We start from the raw sequence: 26,531 nt of genomic DNA on the forward strand, positions 1-26,531 counted from the left end.
ACCCTAACTCTCTATCTCCCTAACCCATTCCTAGCCCACCAACCCCCAACCCCAACCTTAACCCCACCAGCTCCCTAACCATCGCGTCCCCACCCTCCCTCCCCCACCTCCACAACCTCGCCATCCCCATCCCTCCCCCACCCCCGCGCCTCTACCCCTTTGATTTTTGCAACTCTCACCCCCACCCCACTGATTTTCACACCCACCACCCTTCCCCGTCGATTTTCGTGCCCCTCCCCTTGCCCCGTCGATTTGAACCTGCGACCGCCAAATTTTTTTAAGATTCATAAAACACTCAGATGTCGTTCGTTTTGGACTGTAATCCATTGTCATCATCAACACCGTTGATTTCATCGGATTCCCAGTCCTGGAAAACCGAAACGTTCATGAAATTCCAGCCGTTGGGTACGAACATCGACGAGGTTGGGGTGTGAGTTGCGAAAATCGAAAGGGTGAGGGGACGAGGGTGGGAGAGGGGTGTGGGTGTTGGGATGCAGGGGTGGGTGCTGGCGAGGCTGGGGGTGGGGGCTCGGTGGTTGAGGTTGGGGGGCTGGTGGCCTGGGGGTAGGTTAGGGGGAGAGAGAGAGTTAGGGTTTACTTAGGGTTAGGGTTAGGGAGGGGGATGTTTAGAGTCAGGGTATTAGATTAAGGGCTAGGATTAGATTTAGGTTAGTTAATTAGGGTTAGGAGAAAATTTATGGGTTAATTACTAACAAAGGTTAACGTCGTTAGTAATTAAGGGTAAGTGAACATATTTTTTGAAAAGTGGAGATTATATGGTGAATTTGAAAAGTCGAAAGGATATGTAGTGCAAAAAAAATTTGTCAAAGGTATATACTTTCTCCGTTTAGAAATCGTTGCACCATTTGCATAGTATTTCCTATTCACATCTTATCCTTTGATTATCTTTGGTGATTTATATTTTATGGAAAACATAGTTATATGAAATCTTGTTAGATTCGTTTCAATGTATATTTTTTAAATATTTTTACTCATTAATAATTAAAGATATTAACGTTTGAAATCATATATCGACAATTGTGAAAACATAAAACGGTGCAATTATTTTTAAATAGAGAAAGTATATGGTAAAAAAATTGAATTTTTGTACCTGTTGGAAGCATTTTACCAATTCAAATTAGCTAGTGGAGTAAATGTTAATGTAGTGAGTCTAAATTGACAAACACTCTCAACAAATATCTTCCATCTACTCATTCATTGCCTAGTAAGACCATACTCAGAATCTTGCCAATATTTATAATATATTAAAATCAATACACTTTTGCATCTCATTCCTTTTATCCTTTGCTTATATAAGTTCATAGCCTCAAAGTCATCACACCCAAAAACAAAAAAGTGCCAATAAAAAATCTCACCACCTCACATATATATTTAATATACACCAAAACCAAAACCAAAACCAACACCAAAACCAAAACCAAAACCAAAAGTATTCTTTATGTAAGATAGAGAAAAAAAAAGGAACAAATATCTTCTAAAGATCAATACCAATCTTCTTCTTCATCACTCATCGGCCGGAATTTAAATTTTCCGGTGACCCAGATAATTTTCCGGCGAGATGGACCCACAGCTAATTTCTATTAGTGGTAGCAACAACAACAATAATAATACTAGTACTAGTACTAGTAATGATAACAATTATGAAAATAATTGTGTTGAAGAAAATAATGGGTTACAATGGACCAACGAAAAACATTCAAATTTCTTGAGATTAATGGAAGCATCTTTTGTACGGAATTTAATGGAGAGAAGCAGCAACAATATTACCAAAGTTACTCATCATGTAACTTCCAGACTTGACCGTTTTGTCCCTGATATTTCTGAGTCCACCCTTGATTTACATAAATCATCAGGTAATTTTTCATATTTTAGATTATTTAATTTTCATCTTTATGATTTTGATCATCATTTTTATATGTTTAAATTATTTAGATCTTTCTTGTCTTAATTAATTTGTTGATTTCTTTGTGGGTATTTGGTGAAATGTATAATAAGACTTGCATGTAGTTTAGATTTATCGTTGGATTAATCAAATTCTGTTACTATTGAGTTTGATTTAATTAAAGTAATGCATTTTGTATTATATTCTTACATGCATCTTGATCTTGTTTATGGTAGGACTGAAATTTTAGTGTTTGTTTGGTTTGAATGATTTTGGTTTAATAAAAGTTGCACTTTTTTAGAAATTGCTATTACTAGTATTTGATAAAGTTATATGTCTTATAGTGTTAAATAATACTATTCCTCAACCGAAATTTTTTACCTATAGTAACCTAGTAATCAACTTCCTCCTATTAATGGGATTTATAAGTGTGATCCTTGATCAAAAATATCCCCAACAAAAGTGTAACAACTAACAATAATGTAAAAAACTTTGTGTACACTGTGTCTAATTGTATTCTTCTATTACTGTTTGTTGAAACCCATTAAGTGCCCATTTGTGAGTGTCCCACATTTGAGAAAGAGGAGAGAATAAACCACTTTATAAGATAAAGAGTTACTCCTCCTATCACCAATTGGTTTTAGGATGGAATCTCCTAACTTGTCAGTGGGCTAAACTCTCCTCCTCCTTATTGGATTACCCATAATATACCGTTCATAAGATGTTGAGTTTGTCGGGTAAGAAATCGCCTACTTATAAATTAAAATTAGGCAATGGTAAGTTTAATTTTAGAAAGAGAATTAGCCCAATAATAACTAAGTTAATTTTTTCGATGATTAATTTAATCCATTTAGTGATTAGTTCTACTTTTATATTAAAATTAGACCCTTTTTAATAATTTTGTAAGATACGACTTAAACTATAGTGATTTAAAGTGTAAAAAAAAAATCTTTTACCATAATGAGTAAATCTAGATATTTTTGCTATTTGTTATGTTTCGTATGTCTTTATCATCTTGTTTAATTGGACCTTTGGTATTTCGACAACTTCTATAGGTAACTATCGACCATTAAAAAAACTTATTTTTTATAAATTTTAAAATTGTAGATTAAGTGAATTCGTTTTTATATAAATAATTAATTTTTAATTTTTTAAATCGTTAGAATGAGTGAACCAAACAACCACCAAAAATTATTAAAAGAGACGTTTAATTTTAACATAAAAGTAGACCTGCTAGTCACTAAATAAATTAAACTAGTCACTGAAAAAAATTAACTCAATCACTATTGGGTTAATTTTATTTTAAATATTAGATTTACCCTTGACTAATTTAATTTAAAAATAAACAATCTTTTATAAAACCAACTAAGTTGTATTCATTTTTACTTCTTTTAATGAAAAGATCATAACTTTTAGTTGATCTTTTAATATATGATGCGATATTCTTTCAATTCATAAAAGGGTATGACAAAAGATGTTCACAACTTTCCTTTACAATGCTAAATATAGAATATTAGTTGATTATTCACATATATTTATTTTTTAATAAGATGAAAAAGAAAGGGTCCAAAAAGATAGAACTTAGATGTCTTCTTCTTTTCCTTTTTTTTTTTTCTTTTGAGGGTTGTTGCTGAATATTGATTGCTTCAGAAACAAAAGTAACGTAGAATATGCCTGTTGAGATATTTTTAGCGTGATAACCTTGACCTTTATGTATATAATTGCGATATTTATAAGATATTTTCATGTCTTTCAATGTGCTTTTGCTTTTTTATATTATTGTCATTGTAATTATTTTTTTTTTCCTTTGAGATGATTTTCATTGTACATCAAGTCATCAATATATATTTAAATTAGTACATGGTATTATATTAATTTAATTTACATTACATTCAGATCGAGTGAGCAGAACTTGTAACAGGCAAAAGGGAAGAGGCATTATTCGTCCTTACAAAATGTCACATGATCAGGTTTGTACAATTTTAGCATTCCTTTAATATTTTAACTAGTGAGCATTGGAGTGATGCCGAGAGTTGTTACTTTTCGTATTTTTTGTCTAGTAAGGAAAAGTTGACGTATAACATTTTAAGTAATTGTATGATATTTTGAAAGATAAACCCTTAAAAGTTTGAGGAAGAAAACAATAGTTTAACTTTTATGTCTACAATAGTATCTTGTTATATATTATTATAAAAAGATTAGGCCGGTATCTAACTACTTGTGTAAGTCTTCTATAACTAATGAGATATAATTATAAGACCTTAATTTTGAAATGCTAAATAATGGTGTTACGTAGGATTCATGGTTAAACTTTCACTTTTATTTCAAAGGTCACATATTCAATATCTTGTAACTACACAACATTATATTTTTAATTGAGAGTTTGATTGACTTGAAAATAAAACAATTGTATTAGAGATTTAGAAGAGAGTGCCACATGACACACACTTTTTAATAACACCTTTTAATATATTAGTATAGAGTTTTGATTGAGTGTGAGAGATGAATGGGGGAGACACACCATGGTAGCAACAAAGGTTACGTAGCCGTGTTTCAAATCATCAAATGTTGTTTTTGCATGAATTGTTTTCCAAATATGTTATCATAGTTTAAGTTGGTTGCGTTAGTTTAGCATTAGTATCATCTCGAATGAAATTAGTAAAAACTTGTTGATACGTTGGTAGTTGGGTATTAAGTGTTAATATTGTTGTATAACTTGTTTTTTACCTATAGGTGAATATATTATGGGATCCTTTTATTATCACAATTTTCATTATATTATCGGTTGTATTGCTTTATCAAAACTCAAAATTATTTACCTATCTCTTTGTGTATTTGATTATCTGAGAATTGAGACAGTTCCAAATAAGCAAATTATGTCACATATGATATATGCATGAGTGTATTCGAAGTATATCATGCATAGACAAGTTACGAATGATACAAGTGACCTCATATAATCCAAAATTATAAGCAAAATACTTCACATGAATCTTTTACCGATAAATAAAAATTATAAAAAATATATTTGGAAAATATACATTCACATGAATCTAACAAGATTCCACATGAATATGTTTTTCCTTAACTATAAATCACCAAACATAAACTAAGTAGAGTTGGTGAATAGTGTAAAAGTCAAATCGTTGTAAGTAAAAACAAATGGAGGAAGTATGAGGATAGTGTATAGAATGATGACTATATAAAAAATGAAATGGTCCACGTTGAGCTATGCCTTTAGTACTTGTTTAGTTAGATAGCTTATGTTCTGGACCTAACTGGAAATAAAGGATACGCATTGAGAAAAGAATACGAAAATAAAAATCATAAGACGTGGCAAATGGAAAAGATATTTTGGAGTTGGGCTTTTCACAAACATGATCTTTTTCGAAAGTGGGGCCATTTTTGTCTCCACAGCATGATCTTTATACATGAACATAAAATATCCAATCCTCGAATAGTACTAGTATGCAGATATTTCAATGACGACTTTTTATCTGATTTCATTTCTTTTTTCCCTTTGACCTGAATTTATTGTATACTATTACTTCCTCATGGTCTTAAATTAAGTAAAATGTGTGTGATACTTTTTACAGCTTTAGATCACATTTTGACTGTTTACTCTAATGACTAATGAAAAAACTTATGTCCAACTGTATCACCATTTGGTGTCGTAGGTGTGCCATTTTTTGATTTTAAGTACAATCGAATATAAATTTTAAGTGTTGTACCTAGTTGAATAGTTGATGACTATATTATATTCTATCTCTTTGTATATCACAAATGTTTGTCTCATATACACATTTTTAAAAGAAAAACTAGCGAGTGTCCCGGGCTATGTCCCAGGTTGTTACTTTTCGTAAGTTTTTTGTCATGTGTGGAAAAATTGACGTAATGACGTGATAAGCGATTGCATGATTTTTGAAAAATAAACCCTTAAAAAGTTTGGAGATGAAAGCAATCGTTTAATTTTTCTACAAGGAATTGGATTAAGATTGTATGTCTATAATAGTCTATTGTTATTATCATATAAAGGTTAGGTATCTAACTACTTGTATAAATCTTTTTATTAGATATAATTATAAGAATTTTATTTTGAAATACTAAACAATGGTGTTATGGTGGATTAATGGTTAAACTTTCACTTTTTTTTTTCAAAGGTCACATGTTCGATACCTTGTACAACATTATTTTACGTGGCACACAAACTTCTTTTGGACGAAAATCTTATCACTTTCCATATGTGTAGTAATTATATATATCTATATATAAATAATCAAAATATTTATTCATGGATTTTAAGCTAATGTATTGAATATTGATATTACAGCTAAGCTAATGACTTGTATGGCATAATTTCACAGGTTGTCCCACATCTAAAGGATAAAGTAGGCGACAAGGGTCAGTAAGACCATAACAAGTGATGTGAAGTGCAGCCTACCGGGCTACCGGCGTATTGCTGCTTCTATAAACCAACCCCGTATATCTGGCGATGACTGAAATATGTTTTGGTAGAAGTAGTAGCAATTAGCATCGTCGTACACCACTAATACTTAGAGCATTCTGTTGATCTTTCATTAACTCACTTCCTTGGTAGTATAAGTATTTCAGTTGACCACTGCTTTGTCAAGCTTCACTTCCATTTTAAAGGAAAAGGAATACAAGTAACAGTTGATGAATCCATCAACACATAACTTCTCTTAAGTGAACCGGGGTTTTAAAATCTTCAAGACGGTCCTGATTTATGTCAAGTGTTTAAGCCATTAACCAATAATCGATTCGTGAATTATTATTGATTGTCTTCAATTTACAACAAACCTTACATAGCAATTCTATATAAATGTCAATAGTAGATTTCTGGTGACGTTTATAAATTTATGCATTATACAGGCGAAAACTAGTTAAAATGAAGATAAGATAGAGATCATTAAAATGATACTAATGTGAGAACAAAATGAGAGAGTGAGAGAAGATGGAGGCTTTAGTCCTTTATGAGTGAGCTAATAAGGTAATTTTTAGGAGAAATAAAGTGTCTTACATAAGGTAATTTATCTCATTAGATATTTATAAATATATAGTGGAATTATTCTACTTTATTTTAGTTTTGTAAATACAAAAACTAACAATTGGATAACTAAACCTTTTTTTAAAAAAGTTTTGAGCTATGAGGTTGGGTTTGGTTTCAATAAATAGTATGTTCTTGCTTGTAGAACAAATAAAAATCAAACAGTTTGTTGGTGTGAGATTTTTTTCAGTCTTTTCTCTCTCGTTTCAATAATTGCATGTCTTTGTAAGTTTAAATTATTACTCGAATACGACACGTCAACAACTTTGGAGTCTAGGAAAGGATTTTAGTTAGGGTTGGTAGGGGCCTTACCCTCGACAATTATTTTTGGCATACTTCCTCCGATCTGAAATGAATGAAACGTTTCCCTCAATAACTCTCACATAAAAGAGAGAAGTGTTTCATTTACTTCAAACCGAGAAAGTAATAAATATCATAGATATTTATATCAAATATACAATCATATAGCATATTAGTAAAAGATTTAAACTTTAATATAAAGGTCGCAATTCAAAACTTAATCCTTATCTTCGCCCAAGATCTGCCATTTTGCATGATACTCAACATCAACGGTCAAGCTCAATAACATCAATGGTGAAGAATGCATTGTCACGTCGATTTAAAACTATAAGATAAATACAAATATATAGTGAAATCTAACTCATCAATATACATTAATTGACTTATTTTTTTATCTTTAATGGCCGACTAGGTAAATATTATATTATTATCCACGAAAAAAATATCAATTATTCCAAATACAAACTATATATACATACATTAATACATTAGTAAAATTCTAAAACAACTTTGCAAAAAACAACAAATAATACAGTAAAACAAAAAAAAATAGAAAATAGAAAATTTATTCTAAATTGGTATGCCTAGCTCTAACAGCCTCAGGAGTCTGGCCCAAAATATCAGCAAGCTTAAACACAACCATTTCAAACAACACAAACAAAACTCCCTCATAAAGACTTCCCATTGGAAGCAACGGCCTAGATTCATCCACGTGTCCTACTTGATGATCATCAGCCATTGTCTGAGCAGGTACATGAGCTACAACAGTGGCATACTCCACAGAGGATCCACTCTCAGGTTGAGCAGTAAGAAGCAACACAAGAGCACCGTTAGATTTGGCAACCTTGCAAATGGCATCAACGGTGGAGAATCCTCCGGGCCCAGCAGAAGCTATCAGAAGATCAGTGGGCCCAATAGGGGGAGTAGTCATGTCAAATACACAGTAAACAGAGAGGCCCAAATGGGCTAAGCGCATACACAAGGCCTTTAGCATTAGGCCTTCACGGCCCACTCCATAGACAAAGATGCGGCCTTTTTGGGCTGAGGTGGTGCTTATTTGATCCACTAAGAGGTCTAAAGGTGGTGGTGTGGTGGTGGGCTTGGTGAATATGGTGGCTATTTGGTTGCATATTTGGGTGGCCATTGAGTGGCTTGTTTCAGCCATTTCAATTTCATTCACAAACTCTCTCTCTCTTCTTGGGATGGGGAGTTCTATTTTAGTAATAAACTTTTATGGAGTATTTTATATTGTTACAAGATAGTACCAATTGTGGACCAATTATATTATTGGGCTTTACTTCCCCTTGGACTATCCAAACACTTATTGACGATATTCAACAACTATTCCATCAATTTAGATTCTACACTATTAAACACATTTAATTTTTCGCGAAACTGATCGGGTAGCAGATCTACTATCAAAAAAAGGTCACAATATTTTTGCTACCTTGAGTGACGTGGATGTTTCAGCAGAATCTTTGTTAAATAAAATTGTTCTTCTAAATTCGTTAGGAGTCTCCCTTGAGAGAAGGATGTCCTAACTTTCTTTATGTATCAAAAAAAAAAAAAATTATTTGACTTTAGCCTTAGAGCATAACCGATGGTTGAACTCTTTTAAAACTTCATCAAGTATTTTATTATTTTCTATATCATTCATATCACTTATGCCTAACTTACTCAAGAACCTCCATTTTGTTACTCTCAATGATTATACAATTTTTTGAGCTCATGAATTCTCTTTCCTACTATTTACCATACCCCATTATATTTTCTCTCTCCTTTTATTCCATCCAATCTCACCATTCTTATCATTTTCGATTAATTAGATATAGACACTAATGATCAATAGTTGCAATTAAATTATTTTTGTAATTCGTATTATAACTAATTATTAACATTAATTGAATTTTTAAGCCAAATATTTTCTACAATATCCAATTTGGGAAATTTTTATGAGGCTAAATAAGTTTTAATAAAAAAAAAGTGTGGAAAATGTGTGGAAGTACTTTAATATTGGGCTCTATTTATAGAGGAAGAAAAAATAGAATGGTTGTAATTTTTGTTTGTTTCAAAATTTGTACTCATTTTCATTAATTTAAATTTTGTATCATATTCATTTTTGCATTTTATTATTATTTAAAATTTGTATACGTTTATTGCTTGTTGGTTAACAATGCGCTAGAGTTCACTTTCTCATACCAACATAATAAACTTAGGTCCCACAAATATTAAGGTTAGTTTTTCCAAACATAAAATACTTATTAACCCTGAATTAATAATAATAGGTGATGCCTCCGCATGGTATTATCATTAATTTTGAGAGATAAGGTAAAATTGCGAATTTTACTACTTAGTTTGGTTATCCTTAACAAAATCATCAAAAGCGTTTTTTGGGTTTGAAACAAGAGATAGTTAAGTATACGATGTTTACCAATCTAAACAAGAATTATAAAGTGTTAGAATTAGTAAAAGAGTTTACTTACCTTGGGAATGTAACGTTAAGATAAGGGCTCCGTCTGCTTAGTGTCGCATGTTGATAGGATCTTGTGTTCACTTATTCAAATGGGACATTAAAATTGAATAGGTGATCAACCTAGAAACCTTTGCATGTTTTAGGTTGCTTTATAAGCAAAAAATTGAACTTTGCTTTTGTTTTTTTCTAGTCTTTAGATACTATGTCTAACAACAACAACAACAATAACAACAACTCTATTTTCAACATTCGTCTTTCCTTGAAAAGAACGGGCTGAATGATGAAAACTTCATTAATTGGGAAAGAATGCTAAGACTCGTACTGAGGTATGAGGTTCCAGAGTATGTCTTAGAAGCCCCACTACATGTTGATTACTGATGAATTGACTAAAGCAGACAAACGTCTTGTTAAGCAGGCCAATGATAAGTGTGTACCGATTACTTGCCTTATGATAGCAGCCACGGAGCCGGACCTCCAAAAGAGGTTCGGAACCAAGGATGCATATATCATCATGCAGGAGCTGCGGGCCATGTTCCAAACACAGACCCGATCGAGTTGAGTGGTATGAGACCAATAGGGAGATATTAGAATGTAACATGAAGTCGGGTCAAGCTATTGGCCCCCACATTTTCGCTATGATGGGTCTTTTCGAAAATATGGAACAACTTGGATTCCCTTACAGGGTAGAGTTGGCTATTGGCATTATTTTTCACTCATTGCCTAACAACTTCAATCAATTCAGGATGACCTTCAACATGAATGAGTCTAAAAAGACTTTGCAAGAGTTGCACGGGTTGTTGGTCAATGCTGAGAGAAATATCCCAAAGAACCAAAGAAAAAGGTTTTGATGGTTCAGAAGGGTAAGGATTTTAAGAAGAAATGGGCAATAAATAAGGACAAAGGCAAGCAAGTTGTCGTTGTTGCTGAAAAACCTAAGGTAACCTCCAAGCCAAAGGTGGTCGCAGAAAGCAAGTGCTTTCATTGTCACAAGATAGGACACTGGCAGAGGAACTTCCCTCTATAGTTGGAGGAAAAGAAGTTTGGTGCTTCCACTTCAAGTATATTTATTATAGAAATCAATTTGACTTCTTCTTTTTTATGGGTATTCGATACCGATTGTGGTTCTCACATAGTTAATGATGTGCAGGGACTAAGAAGAAGTAGGAGAATGGCAAAGGGAGAGGTAGAGCTTCGCGTTGGAAATGGAGCACGAGCTGCTGCACTTGCCATATGAAGCTATAGTCTGCATTTGCCTTTTGGCTTTGTTTTAGAACTCAATAACTGTTATTTTGTTCCTTCGATAACTAAGAACATAATTTATGGCTTTATTTTGGATTCCGAAGGGTTTTGTTTTGAAATTAAGAACAAGTGTTATTCCATTTCTTACAATAATATGTTCTATGCTAGTGCTAAATTGATAAATGGCTTATATGTGCTTGATAGGTCAGTAGAAGTCTATAACATAGACAGCAAGAAACAAATTTCAAATGAATCAAATCTAACCTACATTTGACATTATCGAATGGGTCATATAAACCAAAAGCGCATCTAAAAGTTACAACAGGATGATATTCTTCCATCATTTGTTTTCGAATCATTTGATGTATGTGAATTATGCTTGATGGGGAAAATGATAAAGTCACCATTTACTGGAAAAGGCCAGCGATCTCTTGGGCCTTATACATACAGATGTTTGTGGTCCTATGAGCACAAAGGCAGGGGAAGGGTTTAACTACTTTATTACCTTCACTGGCGATTTAAGTAGATATGGATATGTCTACTTAATGAAACATAAGTCGGAATCTTTTGACAAATTCAAAGAGTTCCAAATGAAGTACAAAATCAACTTGGTAAGACAATCAAAGCCCTGCGATCCGATCGTGGTGGCGAGTATTTGAGCCAAGAAATTGATAATCATTTGAAGGATTGTGGAATTCTTTCACAATTGACTCCACCAGGAACATCGCAGTTAAATGGTGTATTTGAAAGGAGGAATCTTACATTATTAGATATGGTTCGATCAATGATGAGTCTTGTTGATCTTTCGATTTCTTTTTGGGGATACGCACTCGAACAGACACATACACACACTAAATAGGTGCTCGTCAAAGGTTGTAGAAAAGACTCCATATGAGTTATGGAATGGAAAAACTCCAAACTTGTCTTTTCCTAAGATCTGAGGATGTGAGGTCTATGTAAAACGTTTACTATCAGACAAACTTGCTGATAAGTGCGTTTCTAACGCACTTTATGACCTTCTTTTGGCTTGTTTTAGCTCCCTTTTCCTCCTTTTCTTCCTTCTTTCTCCTCACTTTTCCCTTCTATTTCATTCACGTGATCATACTTGGTCATAGTGACATTTTGCTAGATTTTCGATCTATTTCGATCGAATTTCTAGCACATATGCTTTCACCATGTTTGTTCGTGTTTCTATTGCAGGTATTGCCCTCTTCGGGGTCGAGAAATGCGAGACATGGCATAAGGGATGAGCTAGAGGCTGAAAGGTAGCCTGAGGTGCGCTTGGTATGCCCGCACACGATGGTGCGCCCGCACAAGCCACTGGTGCGCCCGCACCATCGACCAATTCTTGGAGCACAAAACAGACTACATTGGTGCGCCCGCACCTTACATTTGGTGCGCCCGCACCTTCATCTGGTGCGCCCGCACTTCTCTGGTGCGCCCGCACCTTTGACGAAGAGAGTCCACCCTGAGGCAGAAGACTCAGGTGCGCCCGCACCTGAAGTCTGGTGCGCCCGCACCTCCTTTTGGTGCGCCCGCACCTCACGATCCGGAAAAAAACAATCGATCATTAAACCCTCTTTTCGAGAGGAGTTGGGACTTACGCTTTATTCTATCTTTCACACAACTTTTTAGGGTTTTGTATTAGAGAGAAAACACTGGAGTTTTCATTGGTAATTGAGATTAGAGATCATAGTTTTGTGATTCGATTTACATTCAAGGTACTTTTTATTCAATTCAATTCAAAGTTTTAGTTTTTATTTCATTCTCTTGGTGTTGTTTATGTTCTCATATTATTTAAGATCTTCATTCTCTTAGTTTAATAATTGCGATTTCTATTAGTTTAATCATTTCTTAATCATGTTTAATCTTAGATTAGTCATAGATTCATTGTTTAATTGCTTTAACTCCATGATTAGTGAGTATTTCATAATCTAGGGTTAGGGTGAAAGTATGAATTAGGGTTTTAAATATGATGTTGATGTGATTGTGATTATTTAGAGAAATTATGCATTGATCTTGGTGTTTTGAGACCTTAGGATAGATATTGATCACATTATACTTTGGTATTTTGATTTCAAACGTTCTTAAACGGATTTTGAACTCTTTTATCATCCCCAAGAATCAACTTAATTTCTATACCAAGATATTGGATGGAAATTAAGGGGATCCTTCATTAGGGGTTTTCCAAACTTATCGAATCCTTAATCAATTAACTAAAGACCATTCGAGAGAGGATTTAGTTGATTGATTGAGTGATTACTCTTGAGGACCATTCGAGAGAGGACTCAAGTAATTTAGAGGGAAACTAAACCTTGCATAATCGTCTTGTTGCTTCGCAATCGCATTAACAATCATCATCCGTTCTTATTCATACTAGTAACCTTAACTCTAGTGTCTTTTATTTGATATTTAAACTCGTGATATTTGCTTGTTCAGCTGTTAGATAGTCTTAATTGTTACCAAACATCTTTCAAACCCCAAATACCTTTCAATTAGGTAGTCTAGACTAGATAGACTCTAATCAATCCCATTTTCCCTGTGGATCGACCCTTGACTTGCCCTTACTATTCTCTTAGTATTGCTTGTTAGGACTTATAAATATTGTTTGGAAAGCGGTTCTTAGTGCCTTAACGACACACTAAAACCTCTTATCAAAATGGCGCCGTTGCCGGGGAATCTGTGCTATTGATTGAAGTATATTTTAGTTTAGTTTGCTTAGTTGATTCTTCTTTTATTTTCTTTTTAACTGTGGTTGTTATTTGCTAATCCTCTGCTTAGCTTTGTTGTGTTACATGAGAAGAAGAACTCACGGTTCACCCACATTGCCTCTAGATCTTGAAATCGACCGTACGTTGCGAAAGCTTCGGAAGAATTTGGGAAATCTGACTTTGGGTTCCGAGCCTTCTTCACCAATCTCAAGTACATCAAGTGAAGTTGAATCAGAAATGGGTGAAGAAAATCCACAACTGTTTAGGGATTTCGGAAATCCGGGTTCCTATGTTCTTCAAGGTGGAATTCGACTCCCTACCACCACTACAAATTTCAGCATTCACCCTCAGTATACTCGGATGGTGAAAGCAGAGCAGTTTTGTGGGGGTCAGATGAAGATCCTCTAGACCATCTCGACAGGTTTCTTCGAGATCTGTGCCATGATAACACTAATGATGTCTCTCCTGACTACATCAAGATGCACCTGTTCCGGTCCTCTCTTACCGGAAAAGCAAAGTCATGGCTCAAGAGCTTGCCTGCTAATTCCCTCACTACATGGGAAGAAGTCACGATGGCATTCTTGAAGAAATACTTCCCGGAGTGGAAGACTGCGGACATAAGGAGGAAGATCTCCTCATTTGAGCAAGAGAACGATGAGACACTTGCCGAAGCTTGGGAGCGGTTCAAGGAGATGATCCGTTCATGCCCACACCATGAGTTCAACAAGAATCTACTCATGCGATTCTTCTATGATGGTCTTGATCCGATTTCACGGGCCAATCTTGATGCTGGAGCGGGAGGTCAACTATCTAAGATCCCGCAAGAACAACTTGAGTCCACAATTGAGGAGGTGATCAAGAACTACTCATGGGGTGGAAGACGAAGAGGTGCTCAACCTAAGAAGAGCGGAAAGTTTGAAATTGACCCCATGGATCAAATTCAAGCTAAGATGGACCAACTCGATAAGAAGCTCTCCAAGATCAATCTTGCATCGTCTACTCCTTCACAGGTAAACTCTTTTTCTTGTGATATTTGTGGTGGTACTAACCATGATACTTCTTATTGTGGAGGTACCCATTCGGAGCATGTGGCGGCAATCAATTCAAGAGGAGATGGATATCAGGGAATCAAGGGTATAGGAACAATCAACAAGGAGGTTGGAGACAACCTCAACAAAACTACACCCAAGGATTCAACCAACCTCAACAAGGATGGAATCAACCTCAACAAGGGTACAACCAAGCTCACAACCAAGGGTTTGCGCAAGGGTATAACCAAAACCAAAACTATAACCAAGGTGGTTCCTCCTCACAAGGGTCCAACACATACCAAGCTCCACATCAAAGGACCAACAACCCAAAACCTCCCTCCAACCTTCCTTTCCCCAAACAAAATCCCGAACCTACACCATCTTCCGATCCCACCTCTCTCCAAATTCTCCAACAACTCCAATCCATGAACCAAATTCTCCAAAACCATGAGCAAAGGTTTCAAGAGCTACAAGCCCACAACAAAATGCTTGAAACCCAAATTGCCCAAGTAGCTGAGAAGAATCCCTCCACCCCCACAAATCAACTTCCAGGCCAACCCATTCCTAACCCCAACCTCCATCAAGCCAAAGCCATTCATTTGAGGTCGGGAACAAGTTATGCGGGTCCTAAGATGCCGAATGGGGAGTTAGAGCAGGATGGAGAAGCTGAGGTTGTTGAGAAGGAGGTGGAGCTGAGGAAACTGAGAAAGAGGACGTTGAGGAGAAGGATGAGTCACATGTTCAAGTTGGTGACAAAAACACATTGCCATCACCTCCACCAACCAAATCCTATGTGCCTCCGGTTCCCTATCCTCACAGGTTGGTAGAGAGAAAGTTGAGTGACAAGTTCACTAAATTTCTGAATGTGATGAAGAGCCTGCAAATCAACATTCCATTCCTTGAGGCTATGTCTCAAATGCCAGCTTATGCTAAATTCTTGAAAGAGATCCTCTCCAATAAGCGAAAACTTGAAGATGAGCTTATCTCCCTACCTTACCAAGTGAGTGCTCTTGTGCAACGAACTATGCCCAAGAAGCAAAGAGATCCCGGGAGTTTCACCTTGCCAGTGAAGATAGGTGACTTAGAACCTAAGGGTGCACTGGCCGATCTGGGAGCCAGTGTCAATTTGATGCCCTTTCTATTGCAAAGCACCTGAAATTTCCTCTTCATCCTACGCGCAAAACGATTCAATTGGCAGACCGCACTGTGAGAGTCCCTTGTGGTGAGTTGGAGGATATACCGATTCAAGTTGGGCATGTGTTTGTACCATGCGACTTTGTGGTGATGGATATGGAGGAAGATCCTGAGACTCCTCTTATTCTGGGAAGAGAAGCTCTGAAGACTTTGGGTGCCGTGATAAACTGCAAAAACGACACAATCACGGTTGAGGTAGCTAATGAGCGGGTGGTGTTCGAGTTCTCTAAGACACTGAAGAGGCCTATGATGGAGAAAATTTGCCGGGTAAGCCTAGTGGAAGATGAGGTAGAGGACACCATGAGTGTGGATGCTTCTGGGAGCGATTTGTATGCTGCACTTACCGACACCCTTAACTTGGACATGGAAGAGGACACGCAAGATGAGGCGTTTGAGGTTCTAGCTGCATCATCCCTGAAAAAGAGGAGTGTTCTAAGCCTCCTCCCAAGGTAGAGTTCAAACCCCTTCCCTCCTCTCTTAGATATGTTTTTCTTGATGATGCATGTACTTATCCTGTTATTGTCAATTCGAGTCTTGATGACATTTCTATATCAAAACTGATTGGAATTTTGCAAAAATATAAAGATGTCATTGGGTATTCGATTGATGACCTTAAGGGGATAAGCCCTTCTCTTGCTATGCATCGTATCCATCTCATCGATAGTAATGCCTCCTCCATCGAGCATCAGAGAAGGCTCAATCCCAACCTCAAAGAGGTTGTTAAAAAGGAGATCTTGAAACTACGTGACGCGGGAATCATTTATGCTATCTCAGATAGCAAGTGGGTGAGCCCGATTCACGTGGTTCCAAAAAAAGGAGGCATGACTATAGTTGAGAATGAGAAAGGAGAAACAATCTCAACTAGGACTGTCACTGGGTGGAGAGTCTGTATTGATTACAGGAAACTGAACAAATCCACCCGGAAAGATCATTTCCCCCTTCCCTTCATTGACCAAATGTTGGAGAGGCTTGCTCGTCATTCACACTTCTGTTTTCTTGATGGTTATTCCGGATTCTTTCAAATCCCCATTCATCCGGATGACCAAGAGAAAACCACCTTTACTTGTCCGTATGGGACATTTGCATATCGAAGGATGCCCTTTGGTTTGTGTAATGCCCCATCCACTTTTCAGAGGTGTATGACAGCAATCTTCTCTGACATGCTAGAAGATTCCATTGAAGTCTTCATGGACGACTTTAGTGTGTGTGGTTCGTCTTTTGACACATGTCTGGTTAATCTTGAATTTGTGTTAAAAAGGTGTCAAGAGACGAACCTTGTACTGAATTGGGAAAAGTGTCACTTTATGGTCGAGGAAGGCATTGTACTTGGGCATAAAGTGTCGAAAAAGGGTATTGAAGTAGATCCGGCAAAGGTTTCGGTTATTGAGAAGCTTCCGCCACCGAACTCGGTGACGGGAGTTCGCGCTTTCCTTGGACATGCTGGTTTTTACCGACGTTTCATCAAGGATTTCTCTCAAATAGCCAAACCATTGACGAATCTACTTCAGAAAGATGTTGATTTTGCGTTTGATGAGTCTTGTACTAAGGCTTTTGAAACTCTTAAGAAAGCCCTTACTTCTGCCCCCATTGTGCAAGCTCCGGATTGGAGCTTGCCTTTTGAACTAATGTGCGATGCTAGTGACTTTTCAGTGGGAGTTGTTCTTGGGCAACGCAAGGAAGGGAGGCTACATGTGATAGCCTATGCAAGTAGGACTCTGGATGATGCTCAACGGAACTATGCAACTACGGAAAAGGAAATGTTGGCCGTGGTATTTGCTTTTGACAAGTTCCGTTCCTACTTGACATGTAATAAGGCAGTGGTGTATACGGATCATTCTGCGGTCCGGTATTTGATGAGTAAGAAGGATGCTAAGCCTAGGCTCATTAGGTGGGTGTTGCTTCTTCAGGAGTTTGATTTTGAGATGAAAGAGAAGAAGGGGACGGAGAATGTGGTAGCTGACCATCTTTCACGCCTCCCTCCTGACAATCTGGAGGAGATTCCTATCGAGGACGATTTGAGAGAAGAAGCCTTGTTCGCCATTCTGAACAATGAGGTTCCATGGTTCGCTGATTATGCAAATTATCTGGCTTGTGGGATTGAACCTCATGGTTTTACTTCCCAACAAAGGAAGCGGTTCTTTAAAGAAGTTTCGAGGTTTTACTGGGATGACCCGCTCCTTTTTAAGAAGTGTGCTGATGGCATGTTTAGGAGGTGTGTTCCTAATCATGAGATGGCCTCGGTTTTGCATCATTGCCATACTTTGGCATGTGGAGGACATGGTGGAGCAAGCAAAACTGTTGCTAAGGTGCTCCAATGTGGTATGTTCTGGCCAACATTGCATAAGGATGCCCGAACATTTGTGGTGGCTTGTGATAGATGTCAACGGAGTGGTGGCATCACAAAGCGACACGAGATGCCTCAACAGAACATTCTTGAGGTTGAGCCGTTTGATGTCTGGGGGGTCGATTTTATGGGCCCATTCGTTCCTTCCTGTGGGAATGTATATATTCTTGTTGCGGTCGACTACGTGACCAAATGGGTGGAAGCCATTGCCTCTCCCACCAATGACCATAAGGTAGTCACCAAGCTTCTGAAGAAGATCATCTTCCCTCGATTTGGGGTGCCCCGTGTTTGATCAGTGATGGTGTTCACACTTCGCCAAAAAGCAATTAGAAGCATTATTGAAGAAATACGGGGTGAATCACAAAGTAGGTCTTCCTTATCACCCCCAAACACAAGGCCAAGTTGAGGTTTCGAATCGAGAGGTTAAAAATGTTCTTGAGCGTGTGGTCAATAGGACACGAAAGGATTGGTCTTTGAAACTTGATGACGCTCTTTGGGCTCTTCGCACGGCTTTCAAGACGCCCATAGGCACCACTCCCTATCGCCTTGTGTATGGCAAGGCATGTCATTTGCCGGTTGAGCTTGAGCACAAGGCTTGGTGGGCAGTTAAGGAGCTCAACATGGATCTACACTTGGCGGGAGAAGCTCGAAAAGAAAGGCTAGTAGAACTGGAGGAATTTCGTTTTGACGCTTATGAGAGTTCTAGACTATACAAAGAGCAAACGAAGAAATGGCACGACAACCGGATTCAACAACGAGATTTCCGGGTTGGGGACAAAGTCTTGTTGTTCAACTCAAGACTAAAGCTTTTCCCCGGAAAGTTAAAGTCAAAGTGGTCGGGTCCCTTCTCCGTGTTGAAGACTACTCCTTATGGGGCTTATGAGGTTATGGGTGAGAACGGTCCATTCTGGGTGAACGGTCAACGATTAAAGCTCTACCATGATTCGCATGCTGTTGGCTCCATTGGTTGCTTGATTCTTCGCTCACCTGAGCGACTCTCATGATGGATGTATCCTTTTTAGTCAAGCTAATGACTTAAAACAAGCGCTACACGGGAGGCAACCCGTTTCTCTTCTTTCCTCTCTTCATTTCTTTTATTTTTCCTTTGTTAGTTACGCTTTTGATTTATCAGTCAGCCATGAGAGGTACATTGGAACATCTGAATTTTTATGAGAAGTTGAGTGAATTGAGTGTTTTGGAGAAGAAATATGTACAAATCAGACGGGTTAGGTGCTCCCGCACCTGTTCAATGTGCGCCCGCACATGAGAAAAATTTTCGAAAAAAACTTTGGTGCGCCCGCACCAAATTTTGCACACGATTTTCAGAAAAAACAGAAGACTTTGGTGCGCCCGCACCTAGTCCATGTGCGCCCGCACCCTTTTTAAAAAAATTTTTCGAAAAAGACGGTGCGCCCGCACACCACACAGGTGCGCCCGCACCACTTCTGTCGACTGATTGACAAATTACAGTAGACTTTGGTGCGCCCGCACCTCGACGTGGTGCGCCCGCACCAAAGCCTACGACATCTTTTGGAAAAAACAGAAGGGAGAGGTGCGCCCGCACCTCTTGTTGGTGCGCCCGCACCGCTTGTATTTTTTGAAAATTTTTTTTCGGTTGGTGCGCCCGCACCAGGTCGAGGTGCGCCCGCACCAAACCGGCTGGGCACATTATTTTCGGGCCTCTCTCTCCTCTTTTCCTCATATTTTCAAACTCTCTCTCACACTCACTCACTTTCTCTCTCTTCCTCCTCTCTAGATCCGGCGATTTACACCCTTTTCCGGCGACTTTCAAGGGCAAATCTCACCAAAATCTTCATCACCATCTTCTCTACAACATTCAAAGCACAAAAATTGGGGGTTTTGCAAGGATTCGATTTCTAGGGTTTCAAAATTGGGGATTTTCATCTCCATGTTGGTAACTCCCTTCTAATCTTTGTTTTTCATCAATAATCTACTAAATTGGACTTCTAGTGTGTTTTCTTTTAGATTGCATGCTTGTTTTTCCTAATTTCTTTTGATTGTTCATGAACTTTTGTCATTTTTGTGTTTGGTGATGTGGTGAACATATGCAATTTTTGTGGTTTGTGATAAATTCATAATATTCTTACTTTGTGAGAACTACATTGCTGAAATTGTGAGGTGTTGTTGCTTTATGTGCATAATTGTGGTTGGTTTGGCGAAATTGGCTTGAAAGTCTCTTTGAGTGGTGAAACTCTTGATTGCTAGCAACTTTGTTGCTACTAATTGTGGATGGCTAGCTGGTAGATCTTAGGCTTAGTTTTTATTTTTTTTTTTTGTGTGTTTTCCCTTTTGTGTGGTTTGATTTTTCTTTTTGTTTTTTTTGTTTTTTTTTCTTTTGCGTGTTTCTTTGTGTAGAGAGTCCGCTTTGTGGTTGTGTCTTTGCAGCAGATCATCACTTCTCCTTCCCTTTTTGCCAAACAAATATTCTTTTTCACCATGGGAAGAAGTGGTGGTGAAGGCTCATCCAGGTCTAAGCGAGCAAAGACGGGGTCTTCTTCACAAGGACCTTCGTCTAGCTCGCATCCCCCTCCCCTTTATGCTCTAAAGTTTCCAAACGCCGCTCATAAACAAATTTTCCAACAACTTTCTGAGCGCACGTTTCGTCCCACTAAGTTCTATGACCTCACTACCTGCAACTACCTTAACATCGAGTCGATGATAAGGGAGATGGCAGATAATGTCGGGTTATCGGACTTCCTCGATATTCATGAACCTACTTACGATCAACTCACTCTCGAGTTCTTGAGTACGTTGAACGTAAGTAATGTGACAGGTGCTCTAACTATTCAATTTCGCATGTTTAATCAAGCTAGAGCACTGTCTTTTGACGAATTCTGTGAGGCGTTTGGGATGGACCCTCGACCCCCTGCGATGCCCCTTTGGGCGTCATCTGGCAGGGATACAATGAGCAAGAGTGGTGGGCAAAGATCACCAACGGTACGACTTCGTTTCGAACGAACTCGTCCAAAGCGTCGGAGATCATCCACCTTGCTCTCCGCATCTTCCATAGGATGTTGGTTTACACCATCTTTCCTAAACAGGAAGTCGGGCAGTTGCGGAAGGACGAGCTGCTGGTTCTCTGGTTGGCCACTGATGGGGCTCACCATAGAGCCCGCATTAACTTTGCTGCTCTCCTCCTCAACCGACTGCAGGAAATTCGGGGGGGTACAACGGTGACTGGGGAGATTCTTTGTGGAGGCATGGTCACCCGGCTAGCATCTTACCTTGACTTGACCGATGACTTGGCTCGCTTGGAAGCCAGCATGCCTACTGTTGGCCAGTCCAACAGATTGGATGGTGCCAGCTTGCAGCAGATGAAATTTCTGCGCAATTATAAAAAGGAAAACTGCATCTGGCTTGTGGGGGGGCGACCTTACTGTCATATAGGGCCCGACTTCGTTTGGGACCTCCCAGCTAACGTCGAAAACCGTTGGGGTTCCCCCTGCCATGACATCCCACGGGCTATCCCCGAGCCCATGCCTATGGAGATCGATCCCCGCGTTCCGAGAGGTCCGAGGCCCGACCACCGCATTCCTGAGAGTGAGGTGGCCGAAGCTTCTTCCTCTCAATCCTTCGACATGGGCTCTGTCATGGCAGCCTTAGCACAGATGCAGGCCTCTCAGGAGGCCAATCACCATGCGGTTACGGCTACTCTTGCCGGTATCCGCACCGACCTGGACCATGTGTCTAGGGTGGCTTGGCGCACTCACCTCGCCAATGTCCACTCCGGACATGAGCCTCCCTTCCCTAACCATCCCCACTACCCCCCTTCTTTCGACCCTCGAGAAGGGCCATTTGAGGAGCCTTCATTCCGTCCTTACCCCCACTACCCATCCTACTATGATGGGTCCTCTGGTGGGTATTTCCCCCCTTACCCCCCTCCCGATGGGGGGGATGGTGGGAACTATTAGGAGCTTTTCCTAACCCCCCTCCCTCTCCCTCCTTTTGCAACTCCGAGCGCGGAGTTTTGTTAAGCTTGGGGACTTGCTTGTATGTCTTATTAGGGAGTTTCGGGGTCGTAGACGGTTAAGTTAGGGGCTCATTGGTTTCGGTTGTTATTGGTGATTGTTTCTGTTGTGGTATTGACATCCTCACCCCTGCTGACTTCTCTTCACATGTACAGCTGTGCTTTGGTAGTTCTTTTTGCTTATCCTTTTGCCTTGCTCATTTATATATATATTATAAAAAAAAAAAAAAAATTCTGCATTTAGGATAGCTTGGTTGCATGCATGATTTGTGGCTAAAGAGTTCATGACTTGATTGGAAGACCTTCCTTATATTAGACTTGATGATTTTGGAAGCCCTGTTGTGACTTTAGGCGTCTTTTGAAACCAATAACTTTTGGTAGAGTCTCTTTGAAATTAGGCGAGTTGGATGAATGGATTGCCTTGCCCCTTGTGCGATGAATCCCGAAGGAGGGCCAAGAACCTCGTAAGACTCACTCACAACCCTCACCATTGATCGCCTAACTTGTGACTTGCATTTTAGCTCCCCAAGATTACATAAGACGAGCCTCTAGGAGAATGATTTAGGGCGTTTCTTTTGCTAGTAATAGGAGCTACAGAGCCAAAAGCTTGAATACCCGCATAATATTCGCTTCTCAACCCATCTGAGCCTTTCTATCCTATTTTTGCTTAACCCACATAATGAGTCATGGCCAAACTTTCCCCAAAGTGGAGTACATGTGTAGTTTTTGTTGAGTTAAGTGGTTTTGATATTAAGTCTTGGTTGAAAGAGAGTTAATGTGCTTGTATGATGGTAAAAGTTGAAAAATTTTGTGAAAAAGAAAGACAAAGGAAATAATAATAAAAAAAGAAAAAAAGAAAAAAGAAAGTTCTTATTGTTTGATTTGGTTTATTATTGAAAATGAAAAAAAAGAAAGATCAAATTGATGAGAAAAAGGAAAACGTTCACAAAGTGAAAAAGAAACAAGTGAAATTCAAGGATATGTGTGAGAGTTCTTTAATTGAGAATAGTGTTAGGACTAGCTTGGGGAGTATTTACCCCTAGTTTGTACTCCACTTACCCTTTTTGCACCACATTCCTAGAATATGATCCACACCCCTAACCTAGCCCCGTTACAACCTTAACAAAGCCCCTTTTGACTTCTAGATTGGACTTGATCTATTTAGTAGTGGCGGGTGAGATTTTGTGCAAGTCATGATGAGGGTCATCAAAACATGGTAGAGGCGAGCAATTATGGTTGAGCATCCCTAGGGAGGAGTCAAACTTGGGTCTTGGAAGTGGAGAAGAGTGAGAAATCATTCTTGGAAAGCTTTCTTTCAAAAAGACTCGGTTGATCGGTGGATTGAGACCTTAGAGTCACTCTTGTGCTTCCTAATCATCTTCCCTCTTGTGTTTGGTTGGTCTCCTAAATCTTGATATGAACTCATTTAGCTTGCATGTCATGTTTGTAACCTTGCATTTAGAGCATATAGGTTAGGTTGTTGCATGTTTCCCTTTTCTTTTTATTCTTTTTTTCTTTTTCTCTCCTTCACTCTCATTCTTGGTTTACTTGAGGACAAGCAAAACGCTAAGCTTGGGGGAGTTTGATAAGTGCGTTTCTAACGCACTTTATGACCTTCTTTTGGCTTGTTTTAGCTCCCTTTTCCTCCTTTTCTTCCTTCTTTCTCCTCACTTTTCCCTTCTATTTCATTCACGTGATCATACTTGGTCATAGTGACATTTTGCTAGATTTTCGATCTATTTCGATCGAATTTCTAGCACATATGCTTTCACCATGTTTGTTCGTGTTTCTATTGCAGGTATTGCCCTCTTCGGGGTCGAGAAATGCGAGACATGGCATAAGGGATGAGCTAGAGGCTGAAAGGTAGCCTGAGGTGCGCTTGGTATGCCCCGCACACGATGGTGCGCCCGCACAAGCCACTGGTGCGCCCGCACCATCGACCAATTCTGGAGCACAAAACAGACTACATTGGTGCGCCCGCACCTTACATTTGGTGCGCCCGCACCTTCATCTGGTGCGCCCGCACCTTCATCTGGTGCGCCCGCACCTTTTGACGAAGGAGTTCCACCCTGAGGCAGAAGACTCAGGTGCGCCCGCACCTGAAGTCTGGTGCGCCCGCACCTGAGCAAGGTGCGCCCGCACCTCCTTTTGGTGCGCCCGCACCTCACGATCCGGAAAAAAACAATCGATCATTAAACCCTCTTTTCGAGAGGAGTTGGGGATTACGCTTTATTCTATCTTTCACACAACTTTTTAGGGTTTTTATTAGAGAGAAAACACTTGAGTTTTCATTGGTAATTGAGATTAGAGATCATAGTTTTGTGATTCGATTTACATTCAAGGTACTTTTTATTCAATTCAATTCAAAGTTTTAGTTTTTATTTCATTCTCTTGGTGTTGTTTATGTTCTCATATTATTTAAGATCTTCATTTCTTAGTTTAATAATTGCGATTTCTATTAGTTTAATCATTTCTTAATCATGTTTAATCTTAGATTAGTCATAGATTCATTGTTTAATTGCTTTAACTCCATGATTAGTGAGTATTTCATAATCTAGGGTTAGGGTGAAAGTATGAATTAGGGTTTAAATATGTTGATTTGATGTGATTGTGATTATTTAGAGAAAATTATGCATTGATCTTGGTGTTTTGAGACCTTAGGATAGGTATTGATCACATCTATACTTTGGTATTTTGATTTCAAACGTTCTTAAACCGGATTTTGAACTCTTTTATCATCCCCAAGAATCAACTTAATTTCTATACCAAGATATTGGTGGAAATTAAGGGGATCCTTCATTAGGGGTTTTCCAAACTTATCGAATCGCTTAATCAATTAACTAAAGACCATTCGAGAGAGGATTTAGTTGATTGATTGAGTGATTACTCTTGAGGACCATTCGAGAGAGGACTCAAGTAATTTAGAGGGAAACTAAACCTTGCATAATCGTCTTTGTTGCTTCGCAATCGCATTAACAATCATCATCCGTTCTTATTCATACTAGTAACCTTAACTCTAGTGTCTTTTATTTGATATTTAAACTCGTGATATTTGCTTGTTCGAGCTGTTAGATAGTCTTAATTGTTACCAAACATCTTTCAAACCCCAAATACCTTTCAATTAGGTAGTCTAGACTAGATAGACTCTAATCAATCCCATTTTCCCTGTGGATCGACCCTTGACTTGCCCTTACTATTCTCTTAGTGATTGCTTGTTAGGACTATAAATATTGTTTGGAAAGCGGTTCTTAGTGCCTTAACGACACACTAAAAGCCTCTTATCACTTGCACCCAAATCAGATAAATGTTTTTTTGTGGGATACCCAAAAAAAGACAAAGGGTTATTACTTCTATAACCGTCAAGAGAACAAAGTATTTGTTGTTTGTAATGGTATCTTTTTGAAAAGGAATTTGTTTCTAGAAAGACAAGTGGGAGTAAAAGAATTCTCGAAGAAATTCGAGATGAGCAACAACTGGACGTGGTTCACACCATGTCAAAGACGACCCAACAAGACGAAAGTCAAGTTCAGGAGATGACGTATTCAAATGCGTGAACATCCTAAGATCCCACTTGAATCTAATTCAAGTGAAGATCTTTAAGAAGTTGAAGAAAACATTTCTCTTGATGCTTAGTCCTCGCGTAGGTCAAGTAGACCAAGGATTTCAAACAAGAGGTTGGTTGATTTCCTGCTAACTGAAAACTCTGAAATTGTGATTTTGGAGAATTCAGAACCTACTACCTACAAACAAGCTTTGACGAGCCCAGACTCTGAGAAATGGCTTGAGGCCATGAAATCCGAGTTAGACTCCATGTTTGAGAATAAAGTTTGGACCCTAGCCGGCTTGCCTGATGGGGTTAACCCTATTGGATGCAAGTGGGTGTTCAAACTGAAAACAAATAAAGATGGAAATGTCTACGTCTATAAAGCAAGACTAGTCGCAAAAGGATTCAGGCAAATTCATGGTATAGAATATGATGATACCTTTCCCCCCGTAGGAATGCTTAAGTCGATTCGGATACTTTTAGTGATTGCTGCATTTTACGATTACGAAATTTGGCAGATGGATGTCAAAACCGCATTCTTGAATGGGTTTTTGAATGAGGATGTGCATATGACACAACCTGAGGGTTTTGAGGATCTAGAACAAGCTTAAAAGATCCATTTATGGATTGAAGCAGGCATCTCGAAGTTGGAATCTTCGATTTGATGAGGCAATCAAGAAATTTGGCTTCCTCAAAAGCGAAGAAAAATCTTTTGTTTACAAAAAATTTAGTGGGAGCA

At 38.5% G+C, this 26,531-nt stretch overlaps 2 protein-coding genes and 1 non-coding gene across 4 annotated transcripts; 1 reads left to right on the top strand and 2 right to left on the bottom strand.

The window, feature by feature from the left end:
• Window positions 1–1,347: 1,347 nt before the first annotated feature.
• On the top strand, window positions 1,348–6,709 carry LOC104906476 (uncharacterized). Of its 2 annotated transcripts, none has more exons than XM_057393562.1 (3): window positions 1,348–1,874; window positions 3,800–3,873; window positions 6,268–6,709. In XM_057393562.1, exons 1-3 carry the CDS (start codon window positions 1,580–1,582, stop codon window positions 6,310–6,312), a joined length of 414 nt encoding a protein of 137 aa, XP_057249545.1. In that variant the 5' UTR covers window positions 1,348–1,579; the 3' UTR covers window positions 6,313–6,709. The 2 variants fall into 2 exon arrangements, with proteins under 2 accessions (XP_057249545.1, XP_048496145.1); XM_048640188.2 differs by having other exon boundaries at window positions 1,348–1,867; window positions 3,796–3,873.
• Window positions 6,710–7,303: 594 nt separating this feature from the next.
• LOC104906475 (hypothetical protein) lies at window positions 7,304–8,494 on the bottom strand. The gene has a single exon (XM_010695233.4). The coding sequence runs from the start codon at window positions 8,431–8,433 to the stop codon at window positions 7,834–7,836; it is 600 nt and encodes a 199-aa protein (XP_010693535.2). The 5' UTR covers window positions 8,434–8,494; the 3' UTR covers window positions 7,304–7,833.
• A 5,811-nt stretch (window positions 8,495–14,305) lies between these two features.
• LOC125496233 (small nucleolar RNA R71) lies at window positions 14,306–14,412 on the bottom strand. The gene has a single exon (XR_007272930.1). It is a non-coding gene; the product is annotated as a small nucleolar RNA R71 (small nucleolar RNA).
• Between the last annotated feature and the right edge of the window lie 12,119 nt (window positions 14,413–26,531).

This window comes from Beta vulgaris, chromosome 3, assembly GCF_026745355.1.
Source record: "Beta vulgaris subsp. vulgaris cultivar EL10 chromosome 3, EL10.2, whole genome shotgun sequence".
Taxonomy (NCBI): domain Eukaryota; kingdom Viridiplantae; phylum Streptophyta; class Magnoliopsida; order Caryophyllales; family Amaranthaceae; genus Beta; species Beta vulgaris.